The sequence below is a fragment of the Chinchilla lanigera genome, unplaced genomic scaffold (assembly GCF_000276665.1).
Source record: "Chinchilla lanigera isolate Chin_1 unplaced genomic scaffold, ChiLan1.0 scaffold00049, whole genome shotgun sequence".
NCBI classification, from domain to species: Eukaryota; Metazoa; Chordata; class Mammalia; order Rodentia; family Chinchillidae; genus Chinchilla; species Chinchilla lanigera.
The window spans coordinates 11,192,606-11,219,419 of NW_004955450.1; the positions used below are offsets into that span (position 1 = coordinate 11,192,606).

General features: G+C 41.7%; 1 protein-coding gene across 1 annotated transcript in view; it reads left to right on the forward strand.

Annotated features, from left to right (window-relative positions):
- Csnk1g1 (casein kinase 1, gamma 1) overlaps positions 1–26,814 on the forward strand; it is a gene marked incomplete in the record, with an annotated part of 150,627 nt that overhangs the window by 104,005 nt on the left and 19,808 nt on the right. The window contains 6 exon segments of the mRNA XM_013518865.1: positions 1,622–1,856; positions 7,231–7,316; positions 9,373–9,457; positions 9,728–9,876; positions 10,498–10,605; positions 23,464–23,574. Coding sequence (XP_013374319.1) covers positions 1,622–1,856; positions 7,231–7,316; positions 9,373–9,457; positions 9,728–9,876; positions 10,498–10,605; positions 23,464–23,574 — 774 coding nt within the window.

A 26,814-nucleotide genomic window follows, 5' to 3' on the forward strand; every position in this document is an offset into this window, starting at 1 on the left:
CTCTATTTTAGGAATTTGCACCTTGGAGCAATACCCTGCCCTTACCTGAAATGGAAACACAGAATTTAGATGAGGGAGAAAGAGGATTAGGTGGAGTTGTACCCGTTCAAATAATTTCTCCTGTGTTTTATTTATAGGTTTTGAGCAGCTGTAAGGTGTTAGATTTGTTCTCCCTTTCCCCTCACTGTTGCATCTTAGAAAAGAAGAAAGACATAGCCCACTGCTCCAGCCCTTGTTTGTTTTTAACCAGGTCTCGCTATGCAGACCTTGAACTCGCTGTGCAACCTACACTGGCTTCGAACACCTGCCTCAGCATCCTAAGTGCTGGCATTACAGGCATTCGCTACTACACCCGACTTCTAACTCTTTTTTGCTTAAAATTGCTTAACCAAGAAACCTTAGTCCTCTGGCATTGCTTACCCTTACTCCTCTGGCATTGTGACCCTCAGAATGGCCGAGAGGCAGCTCTTGCAGCTCCCACTCAACTGCACACCAGTCTGGGTTTCTGGAGCAGTAGCTGCAGGGCCCCTGAGCAGCCGCGTGTCCGCCTGGGGAGGATGCACATACACCTCACTGCTCCACACTGCAGCAGGCCCACTGCGGCCTAGAAGACAGTGGGCAATACTGTGTCTGAAAATTCAGATGCCTAACTTTCCTTTATATACTAAATAGAGACGCTTTGTAGATAGAAATAGTTAATGAAATTTGAAATAATGTTATTATTTAGAGTATATTTACTTTAATATAAAAAACTGTAGCCCTGCCCCTGCTCTTGATTAGCTGTCTGATATCAGGCCAATATTAACTCCTCTAAGTCTCACTTTTCTTATTTCTACACCAGTGGAAGTGGGGTGGGGAATCTTGTCCGATGCAGGATAGGAAGATAAGGTGGGGAAATGAACCTGCTGTGGTACCTGTCCCAAAAGCCATCGATTGTCCGGCATCCTTCCTGGTAGTACTTTCCCGTCAAAGATTTACTTGCTGAAGTAGCATAAAAATAATGTATTAAATGTGCAAATTGTGACATTATAAGGTAAAATTATATTATTCATCTTAGCCAAACTACACTATTCCACTCTTCCTAATCAAGTCACTAAAGTGGGTGGTAAAGACAAGATTACTTTCATTTTTATTTTGGTGTTAAAACCTAATGCTGAGCTGTGTTCAGCACATCTGTTACATCAGCTACTTCGGGGTGCTGAGACAGGAGACTTGCTGGAGCCAAGGAGTTCAGGACCATCCTAAACAGTATAGCAAGACCTTGTCTCAAAAAATAACATAAGGGCGGGAGATTTAGCTCAGCGGTGCAGCGCCTGTGCGAGTTTAATTTGCAGTGCCAAAAATAATAATATAATAAAGCAGTGAGTGTGGTGGTGCGCGCCTGTAATCCCAGCACTCGGAAGGCTGAGCCAGGAGGGTGACTGAGAGTTTGAGGCCAGTCTGAGCTACATAGTGAGTTCAAGGCCAGCCTGAACTACATAGGAAGATCCTGTCTCAAAAACAAAACAAAACAACCCACAAGACAAAACAAAACCAAAATCCTTATGTCAAAATATTTTAATCTTTCAGATATGCTTATTGAAAGTGTTTCCATCTGTTTTTTGTTGTTGTTCTCTTCTAGCTATCTCGAATGGAATATGTGCACTCGAAGAATCTCATTTACCGAGATGTCAAGCCAGAAAACTTCCTGATTGGCCGACAAGGCAATAAGAAAGAACATGTAATACACATAATAGACTTTGGACTGGCCAAGGAATACATTGATGCTGAAACCAAAAAACACATAGCTTATAAGGAGAACAAAAGCTTAACTGGAACTGCAAGATATATGTCTATCAACACGCATCTTGGCAGAGGTGCGTTTATTTTCTGCTCCATGAAAGGGGCAAAGTATTAGAACGACTTTATTGCAATAACACTTTTATCCCATTGTGCTTTACAACTTGTACTTACTGCTTCCCAAGATAAGTGGTTTTTATACTTGAGAAATTAAAATGGTAAGTTAATGATTGGCTTAAGTGTCCTATTGACCACTAATGGCTTCTTAATTCTTTACACTATGTTTCCAGGTGTTCATGCCCACGTTTCTCAGTACTATGAAAACATGAGTATTATAACAAAGGTCAAAGGTATTATAACAAAGGCATTTTTGTGAGTTTAATACTGAGTTTGCATGTATATATATTGGACTCCAGAAATGATAGTCCTGTGAAGGATGATAGGCTGGTATCTGCTTGGGGAAAAAGAACTTCACTAACGTGCAGTCTGGACTTCGTTCACTGTGAATAATTTCATGCAGAGCCTTCAAGGAAGAGCTTCTGTCTTACACTGAAAATATATTTGCTTTACTCTGAGTCTTGTATTTTTATTCAGGATAAACAGTCCACACAAATATTACCGAAAGCTCTAATCAACACAGAAGACGCTGCTCGTCAGAGGAGCTGGCTCGAGTGTTTGTGTGAGAGCCCCAGGAGCAGTGAGGAAGCCAAGTCCTGGGCGGGCCCCTTGTTAGTGTTGCCAAGAAAGCTTCCCTTTTTATTTGTTTTATAAATTGGGCTTCCATGCAAGAATTCATTTACAGAAAAGGTACTTAGGTGGTTAAAAAAATAGGAAAATCAACATGCTAGAGTAGATGGATGAGCAGAATATTATCAGGTTCTCTGCTCCCTGACATAGCTAATTATATAAACTCTTTAAAGTATTAATGAACTGTTGTACACTAAGAAGTATTTTAAAGACCTACTAAATTGCCTCATTGAGTAAACTACACAGATATTCAGATGAAGATTCTAGTGACAGTGAAGAATAAAATAACACTGGCAAGTAGTAAGATCCAGTGTCAGTTGAAATGATGAATGAATGCTGTCAGGATTTTTTCATTAACTCCATGGAAATCCTCACTTTACCTATTGTGATACTTTAAAATCAGACAAGAAGGATCCCCTGCTACCTGTCAGTGTCATTTCAGACAAGCTGCTTAATCTCCCCGAAATGTGTCTGGAAAGTAAAGGTCATACTTTGGCAGGATGCTTTGAGGGGTGAATGTGGATAATCTATGTACAAGCGCCATGCTGGTCTTAGTCTTTTTTCTTCCGGCACACAGAATACCCGAAAGGGGATAATTTAAATGAAAGGAGGTTAATTTAGCCATTGTGGTGAGGAATCACGTGGTGTGACCCCGGAGCAGTGAGAGGCGTGTGTGAAAAGAGCAGGGCACAAGGGGACCAGGCAAGTAATCCAGTCACAGGAAAGACATTAAGCCCACACACAGGCCCTGCCTCCCAGCATCTCTGCCTTGGCAATCACATTCTCCCTGAATTTTGGCCACGGTCAAGCTACATGCAGCCCATAATAGTACCTAACACAAGTCTCTTGGACACCCTGTCTGATGTCCCCCCTTCCTTCCTGTGACATGTAATCTTCCTTTTTACAAGGAGTTAGACTGGATCACGTAGTAAAGTCATAGTTGTTAGGTTTAACTCACAAAGTCCAGAAGTTACTCTAAGGCCTGCTTCCTAGGCTTCACAGTTCATGTACTGATTTTATTATTTTTGTCAGGAAAGTCAAGAATAGACAAGGGATAGAGATCCATTTTTGTTTGAGTAAAGGGCAGTGTAATCTTTTAAGAAAAAGAGATACAAATTGGGCCTGGTGCCACAGACCTAGAGTCCCAGCACTTTGAAGACTAAGGCTGGAGAATCAAAATTTGGAGCCCAGCCTGGCCAGTGTAATAACTTAGTAAAACCTTGTCTCAAAATAAAAAATGTATTGCAGATGTCACTCAGTGTGATCCCCACTACCAAAACAAGGACGGGGCAGGGGTGCAAATCCCAGCCATTTACTTAATAGCTGTGTGATTTTCGTTCAGCAAACTTTCTCCCTCAGTCTTAAGTTATCTCATCTGTAAAATGGGAGTGATAATAGTTTCTAAAATTTAGGGTTATGTGAATAATGTAGAGTGTGTCTAGTGTCTGGTAAATAAGTGTCTTTGCATGTGGTAGTTATCTTTACCGTTATGTATTCAACAAGATATGTCTTAAGCATCTACTGTTTATCATACTAAGCTCCTTTATCCCTCTACGTTTTTTTGGAGACAGGGTCTCACTGTGTAGCCCAGGCTGGTCTCAAACTCCTGGCGGTCCTGCCTCAGCCTCCCAGAGAGCTGAGATTACAAGCAGGCGCCACCACACCGGGCTTAGGCTCCTCCATCTTTTAGTAAATTGCCTCCTGCTGAAACTTTGTACTTACCTCCAGAACTGTGTGTCCTGGGTTCTGCCATTCCTCAGGTCAGATCCAACCTCTCACTATATTTTCTTGCCCTCCACATTGCGTGGAATACTTACAGATGGTGTCACTGCCATTTAACTTAGTGCCATTGATTTTTAAGTGCGGTCGGTGCATTCTGTGTTGCAGAGAAAAGAGAGAAAAAAAAAAGACTGGGAAATGTATTGTCAAATCATTTGGAGAGAGTGGCTGTTAAGGTTTTTAAGGAAGAAGAGCAAGGGGAAAAGCTTACCGTGACACATGAGCCGCCTTCCCGCTGTTTCAGCCCTGATTGAATCAGCTCAGGCAGTGTTATTTCATGGTTGAAATTGGAGCGCAGGCACTGGTTACATTGCCTTTCTTCCAGCATGGAAGCCAAGCACATCTTTCTGATGGGCTAAAAGGAAGCTTTCATAGTGTTGAAAAATTTTTCTGTTGTTCTGTGGTATTTAAACCTTCCCTCTTTAAAAATGAAAATCTCCTCCTAGGCAAGGGTGTGGGAATAAAGAGCAAGTGTGCATGTTCAGAGAAGTATGAAAGTAGAGCACACTCTGGCTTTTAACTCTTTTTTCTTGAGCAGTCTCAATAGTTGAAGTTATCATTGATTATTTTAGAATTTTAGGGCTGGAAATCATTTTTCAGGTGATATAAATTGACCACTTTATTTTCAGATGAGGAAACTAAGGCCCCAAGCAGGTGACTTAGCCGTGGTGGATTTCTCTGGACCAAATGAATGGAAGGGCTAAGCCAAGACCTAGATCCCTGACCCAGTTTAGGAGCCACTGCTATTCTTCATGCTTCTCGGGATTGAAAAGTGTCTTTATTACTCATTCCAGTGAGCTTGAAAATTTTTTAAATCTCATTTTACAATGGGCTTAATAGTGAAGAGAAGCACCCCCCCCACCGTGGGCCTGATTAATACTGAAAATGTGGAGAGTTTTGCCCTCTAGTGCCCAACTAAAATTCAACCATTTGGTGTTACTTTTTTTTTTTTTTTTTTAAACCAAGGGGACTCTTGTTACAGGAAGTGGATATAAAAATGGAGAGGTGATGAGTAGGTGTGATATAGTGAGAAACTGTGCCCTGCTTTGTGGGAGGCCTGAACTCACTGGCATGTTTTTCATTTTTAGGGTGTTTTTGTTTTTGTCTTTTGCAGCAGGGTTCCACTATGTAGTTCAGGCTAGCCTTGAACTCACTTTGTAGCGGCTGGAGTCAAACAGTGATCCTCCTACCTCAGCCTCCTGAGTGCTGGGGTTACAGGCGAGCTTTACCACACCCAGCATATTTTCCATTTTTCATTTTTGTGTCTTCTTGTTATCAAATTGCTTTTTGGTTTCAATTGTATGTATATTTTATTACTAACTTTAGATAAGCCATATAGACAAAAATGTCTGATGATCTTCAGTTTTATTTCATTGTTTTTGAGATTCTTTCAAGCCGAGTGTGGTGGTACATATTTTTAATTCTAGCATTCTGGGAGGCTGAGGCAGGAGAGTCTCAAGTTCAGGCACAGCCAGGGCAATTTAAGGACTTAGGAAGACCCTGTCTCAAAATTAAAGAGTAAATAAATAAATAATTTTTAAAGGGCTGTATGTGTACCTTAGTGGGAAGGACTTGAGTTCACTCTCTAGTTATTTTTAAAGAAAAAAAAAAAAACAAAACGTTATTTCAGTTGAGATACAGTCCTCAGTTTTAAGTTATTTATCTCTTTGTCAGGGTGTCTCCTCTTTTTTCTTTGTTTTTGAAGTACTGGATATTGAATCCAGGGCGTTGTTAAGCAGACTTTCTCTTTCTGTTAGTAACTGTCTTTTCAAAATCCTTCCAATTGCTGTTTAAAAAGTTGCCTTTTCTTCCTTCATCTGCCCTGTAGAATACTAGCCATTCTTTTTCATGCAAATTTCCTACAATTCTAGGCAACAGGTAACCGTCTTCTGCCTGTGTATGCGCAGTAAGCTGAGTGGCTGGCTTTTCCTGCTTATATGGCAATCTTGAGTCTTACAGCGCTACACACACCAAACAAACATCGAGGGCTGGGGCTGGGGCTCTGTACAGTGCTTACTTGTATACACAAGGCCCTGCCTTCAATTCCCAGTACCCAAAAAAGAAACAGCACACACCCTGGGTCCAGTTAAAGGTAGCCTCTTGGTCTTGCTTCTGTAATTTTTAAAATAAAGTCCTGCACCTGATTCTGAAAAATAGAATACATAAATTGTCTGTGGTGAACCATAAATGATAAATGAGAGTCATGTAACCAGTATTCAGGCTGCCAGCCAAAGAGTATTAAAGTTGTAATTTTTTAACTATTTTCTGTATTCAGCAGTTTGCCTTCCTAATTAAAAGGAAAGGAAACAGCAGCAACTTGTTTTAACTAAGCCCCAAATGCCCACAGTTTTATGTTCCCATAGAGATTACCTTATTAGTGAACTTCAAATTTTTCTGAAGAACGTTCTCATGTAGTATGTAGTACAAATGGCATAGGAACCAAGAGATCATGCATAGAGATTTGCTTATATGAAGCTGAATTCTAAGTGTCAGTTTTTATGCTGAACAAGAAGTGCTAAGCGTGTATGTCAGGCATTCTGCAGCTTGCATTGTTGCAGGCAAAGCTACAGTGGACTATTAACAGTAACCCTGGGGTAACTGTATCCCATACACATGACCTCACCTTCAGGCAGGTGACAGCAATGAGCAAGAGGGGGTGATTACTCACTGTTCAGTGATTGGGACTTGGTTTTAATTTCGGATTTGCTCTTTTCACTTGCTGTTTACTTGCTAGCAAGAGATACAAAGGAACTACACATATATTTTAGATCAAAACCAAAAACGGTTTCTGGTTTAAATACACAAAGAATTAGTAAGCAGAACCTTTCTCCAGAGCAGAAGGACTTCTGAAGAGATTTCTCAATTTTGAACCTCTTTCTGCGTTCATAACTGCAAACATATTGTGTGATCTGTCTTCCCTTTTAGAGCAAAGCCGGCGAGATGATTTGGAAGCCCTGGGCCATATGTTCCTGTATTTCCTTCGAGGCAGCCTACCTTGGCAAGGACTCAAGGTATCCTTGAAAGTGCTCGCTGGACGGCTCTCGTGCTCAGCTGTGAATGAGGGTTGCTGGCATAGATCTCTAAGAAGCGCAGAGATGAGACGCAGGAATTAGTCCACATTGTGAACGCTCACCTGAGCTTTGGGAGCTATTTTATTCACATTCGGCTTCTTCCTGCTCTTCCTCCTTCCCTCTTTGTGTTCGGGTTCTCCCTAACCTTTCCCCTTATTCTTCCCAGCTTTGCAGTGCTGCTTTTCTTTCCGTGTCGGTGTCCCTCCTCCTCTGCCATTCTGTAGCAGAAGGAGTGTTCCTAGTGTCAGGGAATTTCTGGAGCAAATGGATGACAGCAGCTGCTGCATATTTTACCAGAAAGGCCAGCAGGATCAGCCCTTAAGTGGAACTGGAAAGTATTTGTTCATACAGCTTAACTAAGGACCTTCCGAAACTACAGGTTTAAGCATATTACAGAATAAATATCTTATGCTGTTCACGTGTGTTATAAAATAAATATACTCTATGGACAATACTAATTCCTTGCAGAATGTATAGTTTGAATAGTCTCCCTTGGGGTGGTATCAGTTCAGTGCCTACGTGTCAAGGATAACAGTATCATCCTAAGTATTACAATGGCTCTGCCTCTGGCTGTTACACTAGGAATGGTGAGCTTCTTACCCATCTTAAGTCCCTTTAGATAGTTACCCATGAGGTGCATTTTTACTAGTGCTTGGGAGGGTGAGGCAAGAGGATCACTGCGAGTTTAAGACCAGCCTGGACTACATAGCGAGACCCTGTCTGAAAAATCCAAAGGGAGAGAGATTTTCTTAATGTGGGATGAAATGTAATCTGTAGCTTGGGCTTCTCCTATACACTTTCCTCCAGAAGGGCAGAATTACTCAATTTGCTGTACTTTCTAGGACATTGTCCTAGAAAATCAGGCTTCTGAACTCATTCTCTTTGAGGTTTTACCTCTTTTCTCTTAAATTTCTCTCCTGACAGCTCATCATGGTTTTCTCCCAGTCATATATATCTTATTGATGTAGAGAGCTTTCGAGAGTTACAGGTCCTACTTGCTTGTCACCTGCCCAATCAGTACCTTAGTGTACAGTCTGATTAGTTCCTTGAAACTCTGTCCTGATCCCTGAATCATTTTAGTGGTAGTGGTAAATTTAGTAACTCTCCATCTCACATTAGCTCACTGCTGCTGAAATCTGGGTGAAGCAGGCTAGATAGAGCCTGGGGGAATCTCTTAGGAGCCCGTTGTTGCCAGGCGTGTTGATATACACCTGTAATTCCAGCTACTTGGAAGGCTGATGCAGAAGGATTGCATGTTTGAGACCAACCTGGTCTCAGATAGAAAATTAAAAGGGGCCAGAGGTGTAGCTCAGTACTTTGCTACCATGCAAAAGGCCTTGCATTCCATCCCCAGTCTCCCCTTGACACACACACAGACAACTCACTATTGGCCCGAGGTTCAGAAGCCTTTTGTCTGGAATGCTAGCCATGCCAGGCTTTGAGAAACTGACACGCTAACCCTTTAAGCCATGCCTATGCTATAGATGTTTTCCCCTCTGGAAACACATTATTGAAAGGGATTTTTGTTTACATCTTGACCTTTTTCCCATCCTATTATAACTCCTGTTATATATGTAGTGGAGCTGTCTGTTTCTTCCACTTGTATTGGGCAATACTTTTAATCGTATCCTACAACTGATCCAGGAGGGCGAAGGCTCAACCCCTGTTGAACTCCAGTGGCCATGAAAGATTACCGAGCTTCTGCAGTTTTGAAAATACTAGTATATAATATTTTTATTTTCTTATCGCCGCTGCTCATGTCATATTTAATGTCTTTATCTGAGACTTTTTTTGGCAAGTAAGTGTATTTGCAAGTAAAACTTTCCAGAGTCCAGCAGCTGTCTGTGCAGATCTAATATATGTATTTCTTATTAGTGTTAGGGAAAAAACTGAAATGGGGCAGCAGTCCTGACAACTTGAGTAAGCCATTATATCAAAAATTTACCAAATCTCTTACAGCTCCTTCCAGGTAACTGTCTTTCTTTCCTTTCTACAGGCTGATACCTTAAAAGAGAGGTATCAAAAAATTGGGGACACCAAAAGGAATACTCCCATTGAAGCTCTCTGTGAGAACTTTCCAGGTAGGATGCCAGAAGGATATTTCAGCCAAAGTAACTAAACTGTTGAAGTTGGTAGAATCTGTGACTCGGTATCTCTAGAAAAGGTACTTTCCATAGAATTTACATTTCCCTGTATTATTCAGGCCAGCATAGGTTTATTACTTTTCTTTGGACCATAAAATAAATACTACTGTCAGTTTACTCTGCACAGATAGTGCCGTGTGGTCCTCAGCTTACGCCCCCGGGAAGCATTCAGCTACCAAGCCCTGCCTTTCTTCTCTTTCCCAACAGAGGAGATGGCAACCTACCTTCGCTATGTCAGACGATTAGACTTCTTTGAGAAACCTGATTACGAGTACTTACGAACGCTCTTCACAGACCTCTTTAAAAAGAAAGGCTACACCTTTGACTATGCCTACGATTGGGTCGGGAGGCCCATTGTAAGTACCCTCTTTCTTGTGACCTCATCACCTTTCTCAGACCAGCACTGCCCTACCCTTGACTCCTCAGTCTTTCTTCTTAAATCTTTGGGGTAAATTCCTTTGATTGTAGAGTTCATTTTTACCAGCCTTTTTATAATGCCATAGACTGCTGTCCCTGGAGTTAGAATTAGGAGTTACACATTTTTAAGATTATAACTGGTACATCTTGTACTATACTATAATTTAGACCAGTTTTTTAGAAGTCTCATTGGAAGGATTCAGAATCTAGTGCTGCATATCCTGTTAAGATACGTGGTGGCTATAGGAGTGGAGCCCAGTGCAACAGGAAAGTTGGACTTCCAGTTTTGGCCCAAGGTCCACAGGTCCGGAGAGTATGCTGAGAGATGGTGATGCAGAATTTTTTTAGCTTTCGAAGATAAGCAACTCTCCATTGAACTGTTGAGAACCAGACTACCTGCCTCCCTTTTGCAGATGGGCAAAGTGAGATAAGACAGAACCACTTGAAACTGCCCTTGATATCTGCACAGAATTCCTGCTACTTTGTGAGAATAGCGTGGCGCTCTCCTGTGCATCAAGTTGCCCCGGTTGTCTCCATTTGATTTTTATTCATTTTTCTAGCCTACTCCAGTAGGGTCAGTTCATGTAGATTCGGGTGCCTCTGCAATAACTCGAGAAAGCCACACACACAGGGATCGGCCATCACAACCACAGCCTCTTCGAAATCAGGTATGTTTTGGTCCTCCTCTCCGTAGCTAACGGTAAACCCAAATTCTCCAGCTTCTTTGTGTTTCTGGGTACAGTGACGTCAAAGGAACAGGCTAGCCATTTCTCACTGGTTTGGTGTGATATGCTAGCAACCCTCGGGGCACGTGTAATTGCACGGAGACAGAGAGTCTGGGCCTCGAAGTGTGTTAGTCAGAGGGTGGAACTGGAGGTGAGGAGGGTCTGAGGCCGCCTGCCACGGGCCCGGGGAGGGGTGCGTGTACGAGGAGTGCCCGGTGACCCGCTTTGGGTCTCGTCTCCAGTCCTCCAGTGTGTAGTTCGTGCCACTGCTGACTTTTCCTTGCTCCTTAGAAAGGGCAGGTAGTTTGAATTTCCCGCTGACCCTCGGTATGAACTGGGACCTCCACACTATCCCTTGTCATTGTATCCAGGTTAATTCTAGAGCTGGCCTCGTTTGAAGTGGACCTGCAGTAAGACTGGTTTGCCAGGTGTCCAGTGTTCGTTGTTTGGGAAACTAGTGGTCTAGATGAGAGACATCTCCCAGCCTAATGACAACACAGGAGGCAAACGCACAAAAAATCGAATTTGACAACCTTTCAAAGAACGCACCAGGCCTGGGATTATAGCTCAGACAGACACTTGTGTGTCATGCTCCAGCCTGTGGGTACAGTCCCTAGCACACTCTGTGTGTGTGTGTGTGTGTGTGTGTGTGTGTGTGTGTAACTGATTGGGATGTAATTAATGACAGAGAATCTTACCTTTATATATCATCTGTATTGCTAAAAGTGAAGACCCAATAGATAAGTAGGCAAAAAGATAATAAACAGGTTATATATGCCTCTATAATCACTATCACATCCTTATTTTTTATATTAACAGAAATTCTTATAAGAAAATATAAAAATGTACATAATTTCATCAACCCACATGTGCAAGCACACAGGTTAAGAATACAGTAGCATATAGGCTGGGTGTGGTGGTTCACACCTATAATCCCAGCACTCAGAAGGCAGAGGCGGGAGAATTGCTGCAAATTCAGTGCCAGCCTGCACTAGGTAGACCCTGTGTCAAAAAGAAAAAGAATAGCGTATAGAAGTATACACACATGCATATGTATAATGAAGTACATCCACAGAAACAGATCTCGCCAGTAAGTGTATGTGTGGCAAAATGTGTGATTTGATGAGTCAGGGATATGTGTAAAGCAAGGAAAGTTGTGTGTCGGAGGATCTGTCTGTCTGTCTTTCTGTCTTTCTGAAGGGGCTGGGCTGTAGCTCAGTGGTAGAGCACTTGCCTAGCCCAGGACCCAGGGTTCGCTCACCAGCGCCACCACCCCACAAAAATAGAGTTGGCTAAGACTTAGGATGACTGACTCTGATTTGACAATGAAAGAGAACAATCTCTTCTTAAAGGGCCAGTGCAGGTGAAGACAAAGTTAAATTGACACTCTTATACATTGCTTTTGCATTTGCAAATTGGTACAGATTCTCTAGAAAATAATTTAATAAAGTTACTATCATTTTGAATATCTTACTTCTTGGAGTCCATCGTAATGAAGCACCCTAGCTGGGCGTGATGGTACACACCTGTAGTTTCAGCACTTGGGAGGCTGAGGCAGGAGGATCACTATGAGTACAAGACTACCCTGGGCTACATAGGGAGATCCTGCCTCAAAAAACAAAAAAGAAAAAGAAGAAACACCCTAAAATATAGGTTATGTCCGTAAAATTGTTACACTGTCAGAACAAATGTTTAGAAGTGATCCACTTACTCCTTTATAAGGGATTAGCTATGGATCCTCCTCAAATACTTTATTGAATAAATGAGGTTACTGTCTTAGTTACTTTTCTCTCCTTGCTGAGACAAAATACCCAATGCCCAAAATTAAGGAGGGAAAGGTTTATTTAGCTTGCAGTGTGTGGAGGTTTCAGTCCTTACTTGGCTGGCTCTGAGGCAGAAGATAGCAAAGCAACAAGAGCAAAGGGGGGAATGGCAGCGGAACAGCAAACAGCCAGAGCAAAAGGGAGGAATGGCGGCAAGCAGCCTCCTTCCCTCCCTTACATTGTAAACAGGCTGCCCCCACCTAAGGGGCGTGTAGCTCTCACATAATCTCCATGCCCTCCTCTTCCATAGGCTCCGGATGTATACAAAGTAAGCACTCTGGCTTCTTGCTGAGTCACTTAGCCAAACCTCTAGACTCCCCAAGTTGACACAATGTATCAACCATAACAGTTACACTAAAGTGAGTTGTAAAACATTTAGTCAGAATATTATGTAGCTCCTAAAAATACAGGAAAACTTACAGAAACTTGAAAAGGTTTAATCTTTGTGTATGAAGAAATCAAAATATAAAATGTTTCAAAGTGGTAGTATTGTGAGTAATAATCTTCCAAAATATAATAAAGTGTTTTTTAAAACTTTATTTTGGTTTTTTGAGAGAGTCTCTCTATATAGTTCAGGTTGGCCTTGAACTCACTTATACAGCCCAGGCTGTCCTCAAATTTTCAGTAACCCTCCTGCCTCAGCCCCCAAATGCTGGAATTAAAGGCATGCATCACCACATCTGGCTCTATAAAAAAGTTTTATTACTTTCTAATAAAAATACACTTAAGAAAATGCATGGAAAGGTTTACCAAGCAGAATTTAGGAAGTATAATAGAAAGGAGTGCAGGACCTCATGAGAGGGCAGGTTATAATCAGGGTACAGTATGGCTTAGGAGTTTTTATGTGATTTTTAGGGCGTCTCTTCCAACTGGGTGATCTAGGATATGTATTCCTGCTGTTGTCAGGCTACCATTTGGTGGAGTAGCTTAGAATGCAACAGTTTTCATGTGTTTGAATTTTAGGGAGAATCTGCCCACTTAATTCTGTTGCTTCCTTAGGAATGGTGGTCTGTGGAAAGAAAAGCACAGGCTCAGTTTATAGGCTTACAAGCCCTAGAGATACCAGGTTTTGTATCTTTAAGACCCTTAGGGCTGGGTATATGGTGATGCATACCTATAATTCCAGCACTTGGGAGGCTGAAGCAGGCAGATCTCCCCAAGTTCCAGGCCAGCCTGGGCTATATACTGTGAGTTCAAGACTACCCAAACTATAGCTTGTCTCAAAAAAAAAGGAGTAGGTGGGGAATGGGTGTACTTTTAATAGAAATAGGAAAGTTAGGGGAGGAACTTGTTTGGGTTTTGAATTTAGGCATATTGAATGTTTTTTCCCGTTTTCTTTTTCTTTCTTTCTTTTTTTTTTTTTTGGTACTAGGAATTGAACTCAGGACCTTGCACTTTCCAGGCAGGCACTGTGCCGCTGAGCTATATCCTCAGCTCAGCATACTGAGTTTGAAATACACTCACTGTGTTGTTTTTTTGGTCTTGTTTGTTTTTAGGGGGTGTTTTGTTTGGTTTTTAATTTTTTTAGACACGGTCTTGCTATGTAGTTCAGGCTGGCCTTGAACTCACTGTGGAGGCCAGGCTGGCTTTGAACTCATGGAAGCCCCCTGCCTCAGCCTCCTGAGTACTGTGATTACAGGCTTGGCCCACCACGCCCAGCACTGTCAGTGTATTGTATCTGAAGAGGTCTGGCAGGCAGAGGACCGCTCCACAGAGAACTAGAGAGGTGCTTGCAAGTTAGTGCTGAGCCGCCTCGCTGATGCCTGAAGAGCCTCCTTTTCTTGAGTGCATCGGCCTGTCAGCAGTGAAAGGGGAGGGAGCCTGGGGCTTAGTCCCATCCCTAGAGGGCGGAGAGGTAGGAGAGGAGCTTCTGCCCCGCTGTTGGCTTGTACTAAGACTTTAATCATAGGACATTAATTTATGTGGGGCCTTTACTTTCTCACATTTAAGCCTTGTAAGAGCAGGTGTTTTTGTTTTGCTCGCTGCTTTTTATCCCTAAAACGTAAGTCAGTCTCTGGACCAGGCCCTGATAATTGTTTAAATGAACAAATAAATGAATCTACCAAATGAAGGATGTGGCTGGAATCAGATGTGTTTCTCATGTAGATTTAGTTAACTTTCCGACTTGTTCTCCACTTCCACCAGGAGCCATTCTACCTGTGTTTGGCGTCCAGAGTAGAACTGGGTGTTCTGCTCAAGTGGAGGGATGTAAAAACATCTCAGCTGCCAGCCGGGCCTGAACCTCAGCTGCTTGGGATCAGAAGTTCTAGCTCTAGTTTGGAGACTATCTCCCACTTGGAAAAGAGCTAAGCCCATAACTAGTAGTAGAGTGCTTGCCTAGCATTTATGAGGCATTGTATCCCCAGTACTGAAAGAAAAGAAAAGAAAAAAAAAAAAGCCTACCCCTGAGCCAGGTGCAAGCCTATAATCTCAGCACTATGGAAAGCTGAGTAAGAGGCCTGCAAGTGCAAGCTCAGGCTAGGCCATTTAGTGTCTTAGCAAGACCCTGTCACAAAATTGAAAAAGCGCTGCAGGTGTAGCTCAGTGGGAAGTTTCTGGGACTGAAAAAAAATTATAAAAAAAATTTAAAAACTAATACTAGATGCTTAAGAATAACTTGTTTGAATATTAACTTTACCTCAACAGGAGAAATATAGTTAAATCATGAGTTTGGATAGAATAAATATTTCTAAAAACTACATTCAGTCAGAAAGATCCTAATTGGGTGGGTGTTTCCCATCACTTTAAGCCATATTTGTTTTTTCCTGGTCCCAAACGTAATGAATCTGGCCATGATCCTCATTTAAAGCAAAAATGAAAAACACTGCATTTCTGTCCTGCAGGAGGGCACAGAAATTTTAATAGCTCTACCTGGCAAAACTCATCTTGCATTCTGTGATCAAATCAATAAGGAAGTAAGTCTTGCTGATTCGCACAGATGTGATATTAGAAGACAGCATATTGTACTGTCAGAGGTTTTATTCAAAGTGCTTATTGGACACACTGAATACAGAACATTGCGCCTGTGAGGATGTACGTGCATAACAGTCTTGCCGCTTGTTCAGAGCTTTACATCCCAGGTTTTTAGCATCCTTACCGACATAAATGCTGCACAAACATAGACTACTGTGGCTCAGCACTTTGATAGTTTATTTTTTCTCCCATGACCCTTTGTATTTAGTGTGTTTTCTTTGGGCACAAAAGGAAGAAAGTCTGTTAATCTAGAAAGTTGTAAAGAACAGATCCCGTTCGGAGGATTAGAGTCATACTGACCATTAAGAGCTATTAAATATACCACATAGTATTCTACCCCTATACTGACTCCTAAATATCACTTCTTTTCATACATGCAGTGAATATTCAAGGAAATATTATTCTGTGTAATTTTCCACTAGGTGAACTGTTCCCTTGCAAATGCCCCAATTTGACAAGGAGTGTGTGAATCAAGATCAGTAAAGCGAATTCCTTTATCCTTGAAGGAACCATATTTAAACACAATGGCTTCGTAACACATAGAAATAAACAAAATTTAAGAGTCTAGTCATACTGAGATTTGAAGATATGCCTCCAATAAAAAGAGTGGTGCAAATTTATTTGTGTCTAGACTCCAAGGGAATGGATTTTAAGGAATATATAGCCTTGGAAAAATGTCTTGTGCTTTGGCACTGTCATACATACTGAATAAAGCTTGTTATGAGCATAGCTTTTTGCAAGAGAGAGTAGGCCAGATTGCTAATTAGCCAGTGTTAATCAGAGAACTTCACAAAATGAGTATCTTTTTTTGTAAAGATCCAGTAGACTTAAAAAAAAAAAAAAAAAAAAGTTGATTAATTCTCCATTCCCTTTTTCTTTTTGGAGACAGGGTCTTGCTATGTAGTTCAGACTGACCTTAAACTTTCTATGTAGCCCAGGCTGACCTCAAACTTGCAGTGATCCTCCTGCCTCAGCCTCCCGACTGCTGCAGTTATAAGTGACTGCTTGGATTATAGGCACATGCCACCACACGTGGTTCCCTGCTTTTTATAGAGTACTCCTCAGTTTTCACTGAGGCTCAGGATTTGCTAGTTGAGGGTACAGAGTTTATCCAGAGACAAGTTGCCTCCTCTTACTACTTGTTTTAGTTTCCTAAAATGCTGCCTCTGTGTGCCGCAGGACATGGCACACACGCGTGCATGGCGTGGCTGCCCTCCGTCCAGCACTCAGTGCAGGATAGAGCCATTCCTCCATGTTTCTGGCACCTTAAATCTGAGAGGAGCAGTAAACCAAGTGCCAAACTGAAAAATCATCTTGTTCTGGTCTGTCACCTCGGCTCTTAATTCCCTAGTGCCTAGCGCAAGTTTTCTCCTGCTGTGCACATTCTTCATTATTCTTTATTTCAGCAGACACCCCTGTTCTGAGCCATCTCCTGTATGCAGAGACTTGGTGATGGATTCTGCAGTAATCTTACCTAATCATCATTGTCCAGGCGTGTGTCTTGAATATTTTGAGTAAGAAAAAGGTAGAATTTGAGTAGAGAGTTACAAGCTTTTTTTTAATTGGGAGTCTCAGAGTTGCCCGAGCTGACCGTGCACCTTGAGTCCAAGCAATCTTCCCAGGTCAGCTTCCCCAGGAGTGGGGACTGCAGACACAGGCCCATGCCCAGCTCAAGTTGCAAACTTCTAGAATGGTTCCTGTGATTTATTTCTGCCTAAGAGTGTCACAGAATTGGTGCTTCTGACTCTGTGGGCCTACGTAGTATTGAGCCTGGAAATAATCTCTTCCAGGTTTTGTCAGTGATTTTTAAACAGCCTTCACTTAGGATTAAGTTTGCAGTGTATAGGAAGTTGCACATAATGATGTCTCTTTAGCACAAGAAAATTGGTTGTATTGTTTATTTCACAAGCTTAATACATGGAAGCTTTAGTTTTGTTAAAGTACACATGTCCATAACTTGTCAGCTCTTTTTTCTATATTTGTCAGGTTCTGATCTATGTCCCAAAATTCCTTGGTGTTTACTTTACCATTCTTACTGCCCTGTTCTTTCTTGCCTTCTTACCCCACCACATCAGAAAAGAGGAAATACATGTTTTTATCCATTTTATCACAGATGGAGGTTAAAATAGAATGTAAGCTGGGCATGGTAGCACAGACCTGTAATCCCAGCACTCCGGAGACTGAGACAGGAGGATTGCCATGAATTTGAGGATAGCCTAGGCTACATATGTGAGTTCAGGGCCAGCCTGAACTACATAGTGAGACTCTGTCTCAGAAAACAAAAAGCAAAACAAAATAGAATGTAATCTAGGGTATTCTGTGCTAACTTTTTGGAACTGTTCAATTTCTGTTCTTATTATATTACAGTTAATAAGGCTAAGATGACTGACATGAGAAGCCAAAACGTTTTGTTGGTTTGGTTTGGTGGCAGAAAATGCAACCCCCCCCCCAGCCAGTATATGTCAGTTTCTCTTAGTTGCCCAGGTAACGGTTCCTGTTACATTCCCTGTTACTTCTGTTTCTTAGAAACAGCTGGTCACTGATACATAGCTGGTCATGATGCAATATGAGGCATAGTGTAAGAACCAATCAAAGATAACCAAGTACTCTGCGTCTCGCTTGCAGACCCCATAAAGAGGCCTGACATTTTGAGGGATAATAGATTCCCTGATAGTGCCTGTCAACGTAAAATAAATCTGCTTCCAAATCCTGGCTGTCATTTCAGTGTTTCTGTTGCCATAGTATTTACAGTACCGGGGACTGAACCCAAGGTCTTCTCAATGAGCTACATCACTATCCCCTTTCTATTTTGAGACAGCATCTCTCATTTCCCAGGCTGGCCTCAAATTTGTGATCCTCCTGCCTCAGCCTCCCAGACTACTGGAACTACAGACATGCATAACTGCACCCAATTCCAAGAACTTTTTTTTTTAACTTTTTATTTTACTGGTACATTTTACATGTACTTAATGATAACATTTGTCATAGGGAGTTTGTATCTGTACATAATATATGTTACTTCTTTTTCTCCCATTCCCCTCCCTTCCAACTCTCTAACTCCTCTTTACTTAACAAAAGCTTTCTTTCCTTCTATTTTTATTTCCTGTCCCTTCCTTCCTTTCTCCCATCCTCCTCCCTTGTTCTCTTTCTCCTTTGAACGTTTTCTTCCCATTTCCCAATCAATAATCCATCATACATTTGGTTCCTGTTTACACTTTCAGTTTCTCACATCAAAATGAACCTCCCCCACCCCCAACCCCCGTACCGGGAATCAAACTCACAACCTTGCCCTTGCCAGGCAGGCACTGTGCCTCTGAGCTAAACCCCCAGCCTCAAGGAACCTTTTTTTTTAAGATGGCAACTTTTAAAATATTTTGTCAGCCAAAAGTAAAATGGAGGGGCTGGGGATTTAGCTCAGCGGCACGGCACCTGCCTGGCAAGCACGAGGTCGTGAGTTCCATTTGTACCGGAAAACAAACAAACAAAAACAAAAAAGTGGAATGGATAAAGTTCTTTGTAAGTGTAAATTCAAAATCATCTTTATATGAAGAATAGGATTTGACGACTTGTTATAAGAAAAAGGTGTTTGCCTTCCTTTTGCTGAAGAACAGCATGTCTGCGATAAGAATTTAAATAATTTTTAAGCACAGATGGGGCTATTGCTGAGATGTTTTCAGACAGTGTTTCCCACCCTTTCTTGTTAATGACTGTTAATTTCTGCCAGGTGACTGCGAGGGGTGATTTGTTTGCTCTGCTGTAGGCACAGGTGATAGTTTTCGCCAATCTATACTTTTTCCTCGGTGATTTTTGTCATTTTTGCCTTTTATTTGCTTCGTGCTGGATTGCTGCTTTATTGTTTCCACAGTCACCTACTGCACAGTAAACCAGGCCGTTTCCATGCAGATGATACAGTCACAACAGGAGATGTTACAGAGCTCTCCCAAGGAGGTACCACTGCTGGGATTCTTGCTCCTGCCTTTGGAGACTTCGGTACTCCCTGTGGACCTCTGCCTTTCAAGTCATGCAGAGAAATTAACCTTGCTGAATGACTCCTGTAGCCATTGGCCTCTTGGTTGCCTTTTAGACAAATGTATGCTCATGAGTGAGAACGCTCTCCACTGTCTTTTTTAGTCCAGTGAGCTGCTGTGCTGACCAGGCGTCAGTGTAACCCCTGTGTACGTAGCGCCACCTGAAATGTGTTTCAGAGGGACTTACACTAGCAGGGTGTGCGGCTGTCAACAGCCTTGGTTTCATCCATCTTCTAACCACTCAGCTGCTTTTTAAAACTGGCAGATGGCCCTTTTACTACATCATCCACTCAGGAGCAGTCCGAGTCCTTAAATTCTAGAAAAAAACAGCAACCCCCAGACTCTCCTCTGTCGCTTGTTTGGTTGCTGCCAGTGGCTATAAAAGGGATTGGAGGGCAACAGTATAGTGTAGGGTATCTCTCCTTCGTCACAGTGGAAGCATTTAGGAAGGAATGTGGAGGTTAGTATTCCTTTTCTGTCGTTAAAAGATAAACAGTATCTTGCTTTGAGGAAGGAGATGGGATGTGACTTTTAGGCCTTTGAAATATGCATTGTTGTTCTCATTGAAACAAAAATCAGCTGGGCATGGTGATGCACACCTGTAATCCCAGCACTATAGAGTCTGAGCCAGGAGGATTGTCCTGTGAGTTCAAGGCCAGCCTGAACTACATAGCAAAAGCCTCTCTCAGAAGCCCCCAAAATAAAAAGCATGCAAGGAATGATGATGTAGCTTATTCATAAAGCACCTGCTTACCATGCATAAGATCCTGGGTTCAATCCCAAGCACCATACTCACTCACATACACACATAAAGTGAATATATATGAACACACATTTTGAGTTGTTCTAAATTTTTCTGTCTCAACAAAGGTACAAAAGCAGTCCTGGACAATAAGAGCAAAGCAGGAGGCATTACAATCCAAGACTTCCAGTTATATTACAAAGCTACAGTGATAGAAATAGCATAATATTGGCTCAAAAGCAGACATATGGATCAGTGGAATAGCCCTAGGCATATTCAGCCATCTTATCTTTGACAAACGGGCCAAAAACCTAAGCTGGATGAAAGATAGCCTCTTTAATAAATGATGCTGGGAAAATTGGCTATCCATATGTGGAGATCTGGACACATATTTCGGGTTAGGGATGTAGCTCAGCAGTGCAGTGCCTGGCTGGCAAGTGTGAGGCCCTGAGTTTGATTCCTGGTACCAAAAAAGGAAAAAAAACAGACCCATACCTGTCACCAGAGTAGTACAACGACAACCCCCAGGCTTCCCTCTGTCACTTACTGGGTTGCTTTCAGTGGCTAAACTAAAATAAGAATGGGTCAAAGATCTAAGTATTAAAACAAAAACATTTAACCTGCTGGAAGATAAAATAGGTAAAACTCTTGAAGACATAGGCATAGCCAAGGGCTTTCTGAACAGATCCCCAATTGCAAAAGAAATAATACCAAGAATCAACACATAGGATTATATCAAATTAAAACACTTCTGGAGGGCTGGGGATATAGCTCAGCTGCAAAAGCACCTGCCTGGCAAGCTCAAGGTCATGAGTTCAATTCCCAGTACAAAAAAAAAAAACATTTGTAATGAAAATTATTTAGGGCTGGGGATTTAGCTCAGCGGCACAGCGCCTGCCTGGCAAGAGCAAGATCGTGAGTTTGATTCCCGGTACTGGAAAAAAAAAAAAAAAAGGATCTGATCTTCATGGGGCTGGGGATTTAGCTCAGCGGCACAGTGCCTGCCTGGCAAGCGCAAGGTCGTGGCTTCGGTTCCTGGTACCGGAAAAATAAAATAAAATAAAATAAAAATAAAACACTTCTGCACAGCAAAGAAACAACCAACAGAGTGAAGAGACAACCTATAGAATGGGAAGAAATTTTTGTCAGCTACTGCTTAGAGAATCTAATATGTAAAACAGTGATGGCAAACCTTTTAGAGCTTTCAACAATAAAAACAGCCTACCACAGCATGGGTGCCATAGGTTCGCCACCACTGATCTGGAATATGTAAAGAACTTTTAAAAAGTAGAGCTCCCAAAATAAAAGACACGGTCAAAATATGGATAACAAGTGAATAGACACTTCTGTAAAGAAGAAATGGCCAATAGGTACCTGAAAAATAGTTGAAAAAATGCTAAAACAGAACATTCATACAAGAAGTAATTGCATCGAGTATGTATTGTAGAACTCAGAAACACTAAATGGCTTGTAGATGTCTGGATGTTTTTTAAGCATTTGGAGAACAAATTTTGGCAGTATTGTACAATAGTGTAGGAGCATAAATACTGTGTTTGAATATTAGAAAATATTAAAAAGTTCCAGAGAATACTGAAAAAGCTCTCACTAATAGGTATTAGTTACAGATATTTTTTCTAGTACTAGAACAGATCTCTAGTAATCAGAAAAAATGAGAATAAGTGTTCTGAGGATACAGACAATGCCAAGAAGCTTCTAAGGTAGAGTGATTTTGTTATACACTGTGGTCTTATTTTGGGAAATGAAGTATCGTAACATCTGTTGGTAGAAATAATAGAGAAGGGGCAGACTTGGGGTAGTTTTGATTCTAATGTAACTAGCAGTATGAAATGAAAGCCCTCTTTCTGAAGATTATATAGCAAAGTGAAAGCAGCTGCCTCCCTATTGAATTTGCTCATTCCCTAAGGAACACCAGAGAAAACATGGCCAGGATCCTAAAAGTGCTGTTACCCATATGCCTTTTAAGAATAGTGAGTAAGTAGCAGCTGGTGTATGGGAGGTGCTTGGTGGATGACTTGTCGGTGAGCTTTAAGCAACTCTTTTGTCAGCGCAGTGCTGGAGAAGGAGAGGGAACGTAGAGCCTCCAATCATTCCTTTTCCGTGCTTTTCATTTTTATATAATACAACATTTATTCTAAGATTTACAGGATCCTTACTAGTTTTCATGCTGAGCAGCAGTATCACTTCCCAACCCCTGCTGCTCTTTACATGAGCAGCAATTAAGATTTGATTTACTAATCCCTCATTGCGGCCTCTCCACCTACTTCTTTTCATCTGTTGAGGCTTAGGACCTTCACAGCTGAGCATCACGATGTTAACAGCTCAGCCATAGGGCTCAGGGCAGGAGGCACCTGAATAGATTCTGCAGAATAAAAGTTATCTAAGAGCAAGGTCAGAGCAGTATGAAATCTAAAAGAATGAAGAGAGCCTGGATGACTGCGAAGGTGAAAGCAGAAGAGCAAAGAGCTTGTTCGTTAAGGTGGCTTCCCTCTGCTGAGGAAAGATCTGCCTTTTGTTTTCTAGAAGAAAGTAATTTATAGTAGTCTTGTCAGTTAGTAAACTTTCTAATTCTATGCTAGAGGCTGGTAGCTAGAAGAACCAGAGAACAGTTGAGCCTATTTTGACCTACCCATCTTTTTTCATCCTTCTCATATGAACCTGCATTTAAAAGGATACTTTGTTCATTCTTTTAGATAAGAAAGCATATCCCAGCCACTGCTGCAGTTCCCTTTATCTTAATAGCTCTCATGGACACTCAAGTTGAGAGTAGTGCATATTGTCTTGATTTGTAATGCGGGAATTTTATTTATTGACTACTGTCTATTTGAGAAAATCTTTTATGAATGAAATGATTCGTTAGACATTCTTCCTTTGTTCAACAGTCTTCACATTCTGCATTTGATCTGCTGAATGGCTACTGAAATTTTACTAATGTGGAAGCTGAAAGGCTATTCCAGCCTTGGGTTGATTTACTGCCCCTCTCCCCACCGTTACTGTTTTCAGGATGGTGTGCTGTGGAATCGGAAGTCGGCCCATTAGGCTGAAATGAATGTAGCCATGCTAACTTCTCTCAGTGCTTTGCAGTGGTTGTTAGTTTAAAAATCTAAAACAAAAACACGACTTCACGGGACACTAATGTGCTTGAGTTTGTTATTGCTTGCTATTGCTTCACCTTTCCTTCCATGTCTTGCTCTCATGCTTCCTAATGCCTGAGCAGACTGCATCATCAGAGCGCCGAGGAGAGTGGGAAATCCAGCCCAGCCGGCAGACCAGTACCTCGTACCTGACGTCTCACTTGGCTGCAGACCGCCATGGGGGATCAGTGCAGGTACTCACTGCCCTTACTGCCTTTTCCTGGCTTCCCAGCTTAGCGGGTAGGATGTTGGCTAGCTCTGAGACTTGGGTTCCTTTCAGGTGAACGCTGACAGCAAGCGTGAGCTTCTTCCATGATCTTCCATGACGATCAGTGTGCTGGTTTCCTACGTAGCTAGACTTTGATACAAACACTTGTTAAGATAATCACTTCTTGTCATGTTCTAAAAAACATCCTTGATGATTTCTGATACTGTGTTTGCCCTGTCCTACTTGATCCATTCATGTTAAACTACAAAAAGCCATCAAGGTAGAAGTGTGTTAGTGTCAAGGTGGAACTGTCATGACCTGAAACACAAAATAAGTACTTTCTGGACAAGCGGACTACATATATATAGCTCATGCTGGATGATATGTGCTTTTGCACATTGCTGATAGGTGTAATTCTCTTGTTCCTGAGAGGGTGCCCAAAAGTTGGGCTATTTTCTTTTTTTCTCCCTAGAATGAACACAGTCTTAGAAAATTATTTGTAGCTTCATTTGGCCTCACTTACTGTCTTCCTTCTCTGTTCAGTATCAAGAGCATCTTGTATCTTTTTAACTTTTCTTATATGTGACTTTTAAAATCTTAACCTGAATGTTTCTCTCATACTGCTTATGACACTCCGAGCTGAGGCACGCGAGTTTACCCTATGGGTGTAGAACTGTGTCTTGTATGCTTTTACATGGAGTCATTCTCCTTGTTGCTCACAGGATGTTAGGAGATACTTTGACCCTGTAAAGACATTGTAGGAATATGTAGGTGAAAATGATGGGTTGAGCACATAGATCCATTTTCACCCCCTCCTGAAAGAGTGGTGATGGAATCTATTTCTAGGGATGAGTCTTTTTAAGAATGGTAAAAACAGAAGAGAAGGCAAGAGGGACAAAAGTGTTAGAAGTTGAAGGTGGATGGGCATTTATCAAATGACTTAGGAGTCCCCAAAAAAATTGAATCCTGGGGATTTGTGCCCAGGATTTGCCCCTCCTCCCCCGCTCAAAGCAGCGGCAATATGTATTTGAAAAAGTAAAAGAGAAGCATGAGGGAGAAACTGGCTCTGCAGAATAAGCTTGGGGCAAGTAAAGAGGAAAAAGCAAGATAAAAGAGAACACCCTGGAGCTGGGCATGGTGGCGCACGCCTGTAATCTCAGCACTTGGGAGGCTGAGGCAGGAAGATCACTGTGAGTTTGAGGCCAGCCTGGGGTACATGATGAGTTCAAGCCAATCTGAACTACACGGTGAGACCCTGTCTCAAAAAACAGACGCAAAACAGTACACACTGGAGGAAGCAGGGTGGGCTGTCGTGAAGAAAGCCACTATAGCCAGAGGCAGAGGACCCTCTACTCAAATAGGGAAATTAGTCAAAAGTCCGTTTAAGAAGTGATAGATCCCTGTCTAGCAAAGATGAAAGATGTATTTTCTGGAGAGGGCAAAAGAGAAGGTCTGTGGTCAAGGAGCTACCGAGCACCATTCGAAGCAAGGTCCTGTGTGGAAAGGGGGAGTGAGTGAGGCCTGCTGACCGCCTGTTCTCCCCGCTCAGTATTTCACAGAGCCAGTAACCAGGTCTCTCCCTCCCAGGCAAGAGAGTGAAAGAGCAAGCTCCGGGATATGTGCTCAGCCCCCAAGAAAACATCTTAGGACGCTGACAGCAGGGTCTCGCCCCTGAAACGACAAAGCAGCGTCACCCCACAGTGCAGTCCACAGGTGTCAAACCCCTGCTCCCTTGTCACGCTGCCAACTCGTGTGTAGTCCCCCATTTTAAAGCGCGCAGATAGGGGCAGGGGATTTAGCTCAGCGGCACAGCACCTGCCTGGCAAGCGTGAGGTCGTGAGTTCGATTCCGGGTACCAGAAGAAAACCAAATAAATAAATAAATAAATAAAGCGTGCAGATAATCAATGACTATCGGACTTCCGAGGAGCGCCCTTACTAAGAAGGAGACCAAAGCAAACAAGCAACAGTACTAGTGTGTCTGTTTTTAAAGAACTTCGTTGTAAAAAAAAGAGCTCTTGGAAATTCAGAACATAATAAAATGATAGAAATGACTAGAACTGGGGGGGGTGTAGCTCATTGGGTTCTAATCTCTAGCACTGCAATAAATAAATCACAGGTTTTGAATAGATTAGTGGTTTGCAATTAATATATAAGCAGATAAAAAAAGAAACCTTAAAGACAGTTGGTAATTTGAAAAATTGTACACAAAAGGAAAGATAACCATGGTATACTATATGAACTGTAGTAGAAGGATGGAAAAAGATATCATTGTAAAGATGTGCCTAAACATGAAAAATAAAGTTGCATGTTAAAAGATCAGAAATCACAAAAAAAAGCAAAGGAATCATCTATAAAAGAGGGGAAATGGTAAAGTGGGGAAAAGAAAGTACTGATTTTCCTAACAGTCTTTGTAGAAATATACAATTTTTAACTGATATAACTGATAAAAATAAAACCTAGTGATTAAAAATACATATGTTGGTTTTACCTGTCATACTGGCAAAAATTTATGCACCCACTTATTGAATATGAATTATACCTATTTTGGCGAGTAATGCGGCATCATCTGTTAAAATCTTAAATTTGAGCCAGATAAACATTTCCCAGAATCCATAAATTCCTTGCTAGGCACAGGGGTGTGTGCCTGTAATCCCAGCTACTTGGGAGGCTGAAACAGGAGAAGGATGGAATCAAGGCCTAGGGAAACATTCATCAAGACTCTCTCAAAACTTAAAGAAATGTGGCTGGAGCTCAGTGGCAGAGCACTTGTGTAGCGCGCACAAGTCCCCTGAGTTGAATCTGTTGTATCATAGAGAGACAGGAGAAAATGAATGTAGTTTTAAATTTTATAGTAGCCACATTAAAAAGAAATAGGTAAAACTAATTTTAATAACATTTTATTTAACCCAGTACTGTATATCTAAAATATTTCAGCATATAGTCAATATAAAAACATTGAGGAAGGGAGCTGGGGATATAGTTCAGTGGCACAAGCACCTGCCTAGCAAGCACAAGGTCCTGAGTTTGATTGCCAATACCAAAAAAAAAAAAAAAAAAAAAAGAAAAAGAACATGCCCCACAATTTCTAAAGTCTACAAACTTTGAGACATTTTATATCTTTACAAAATGACCCCACCCACTCAAAAGCTTCCCCAAGACCCCAAACAAACAAAAAGCCCCCAAATAAATGAACAAAAAGCCAAGAAAAGAAAAGCAAAAGCCAA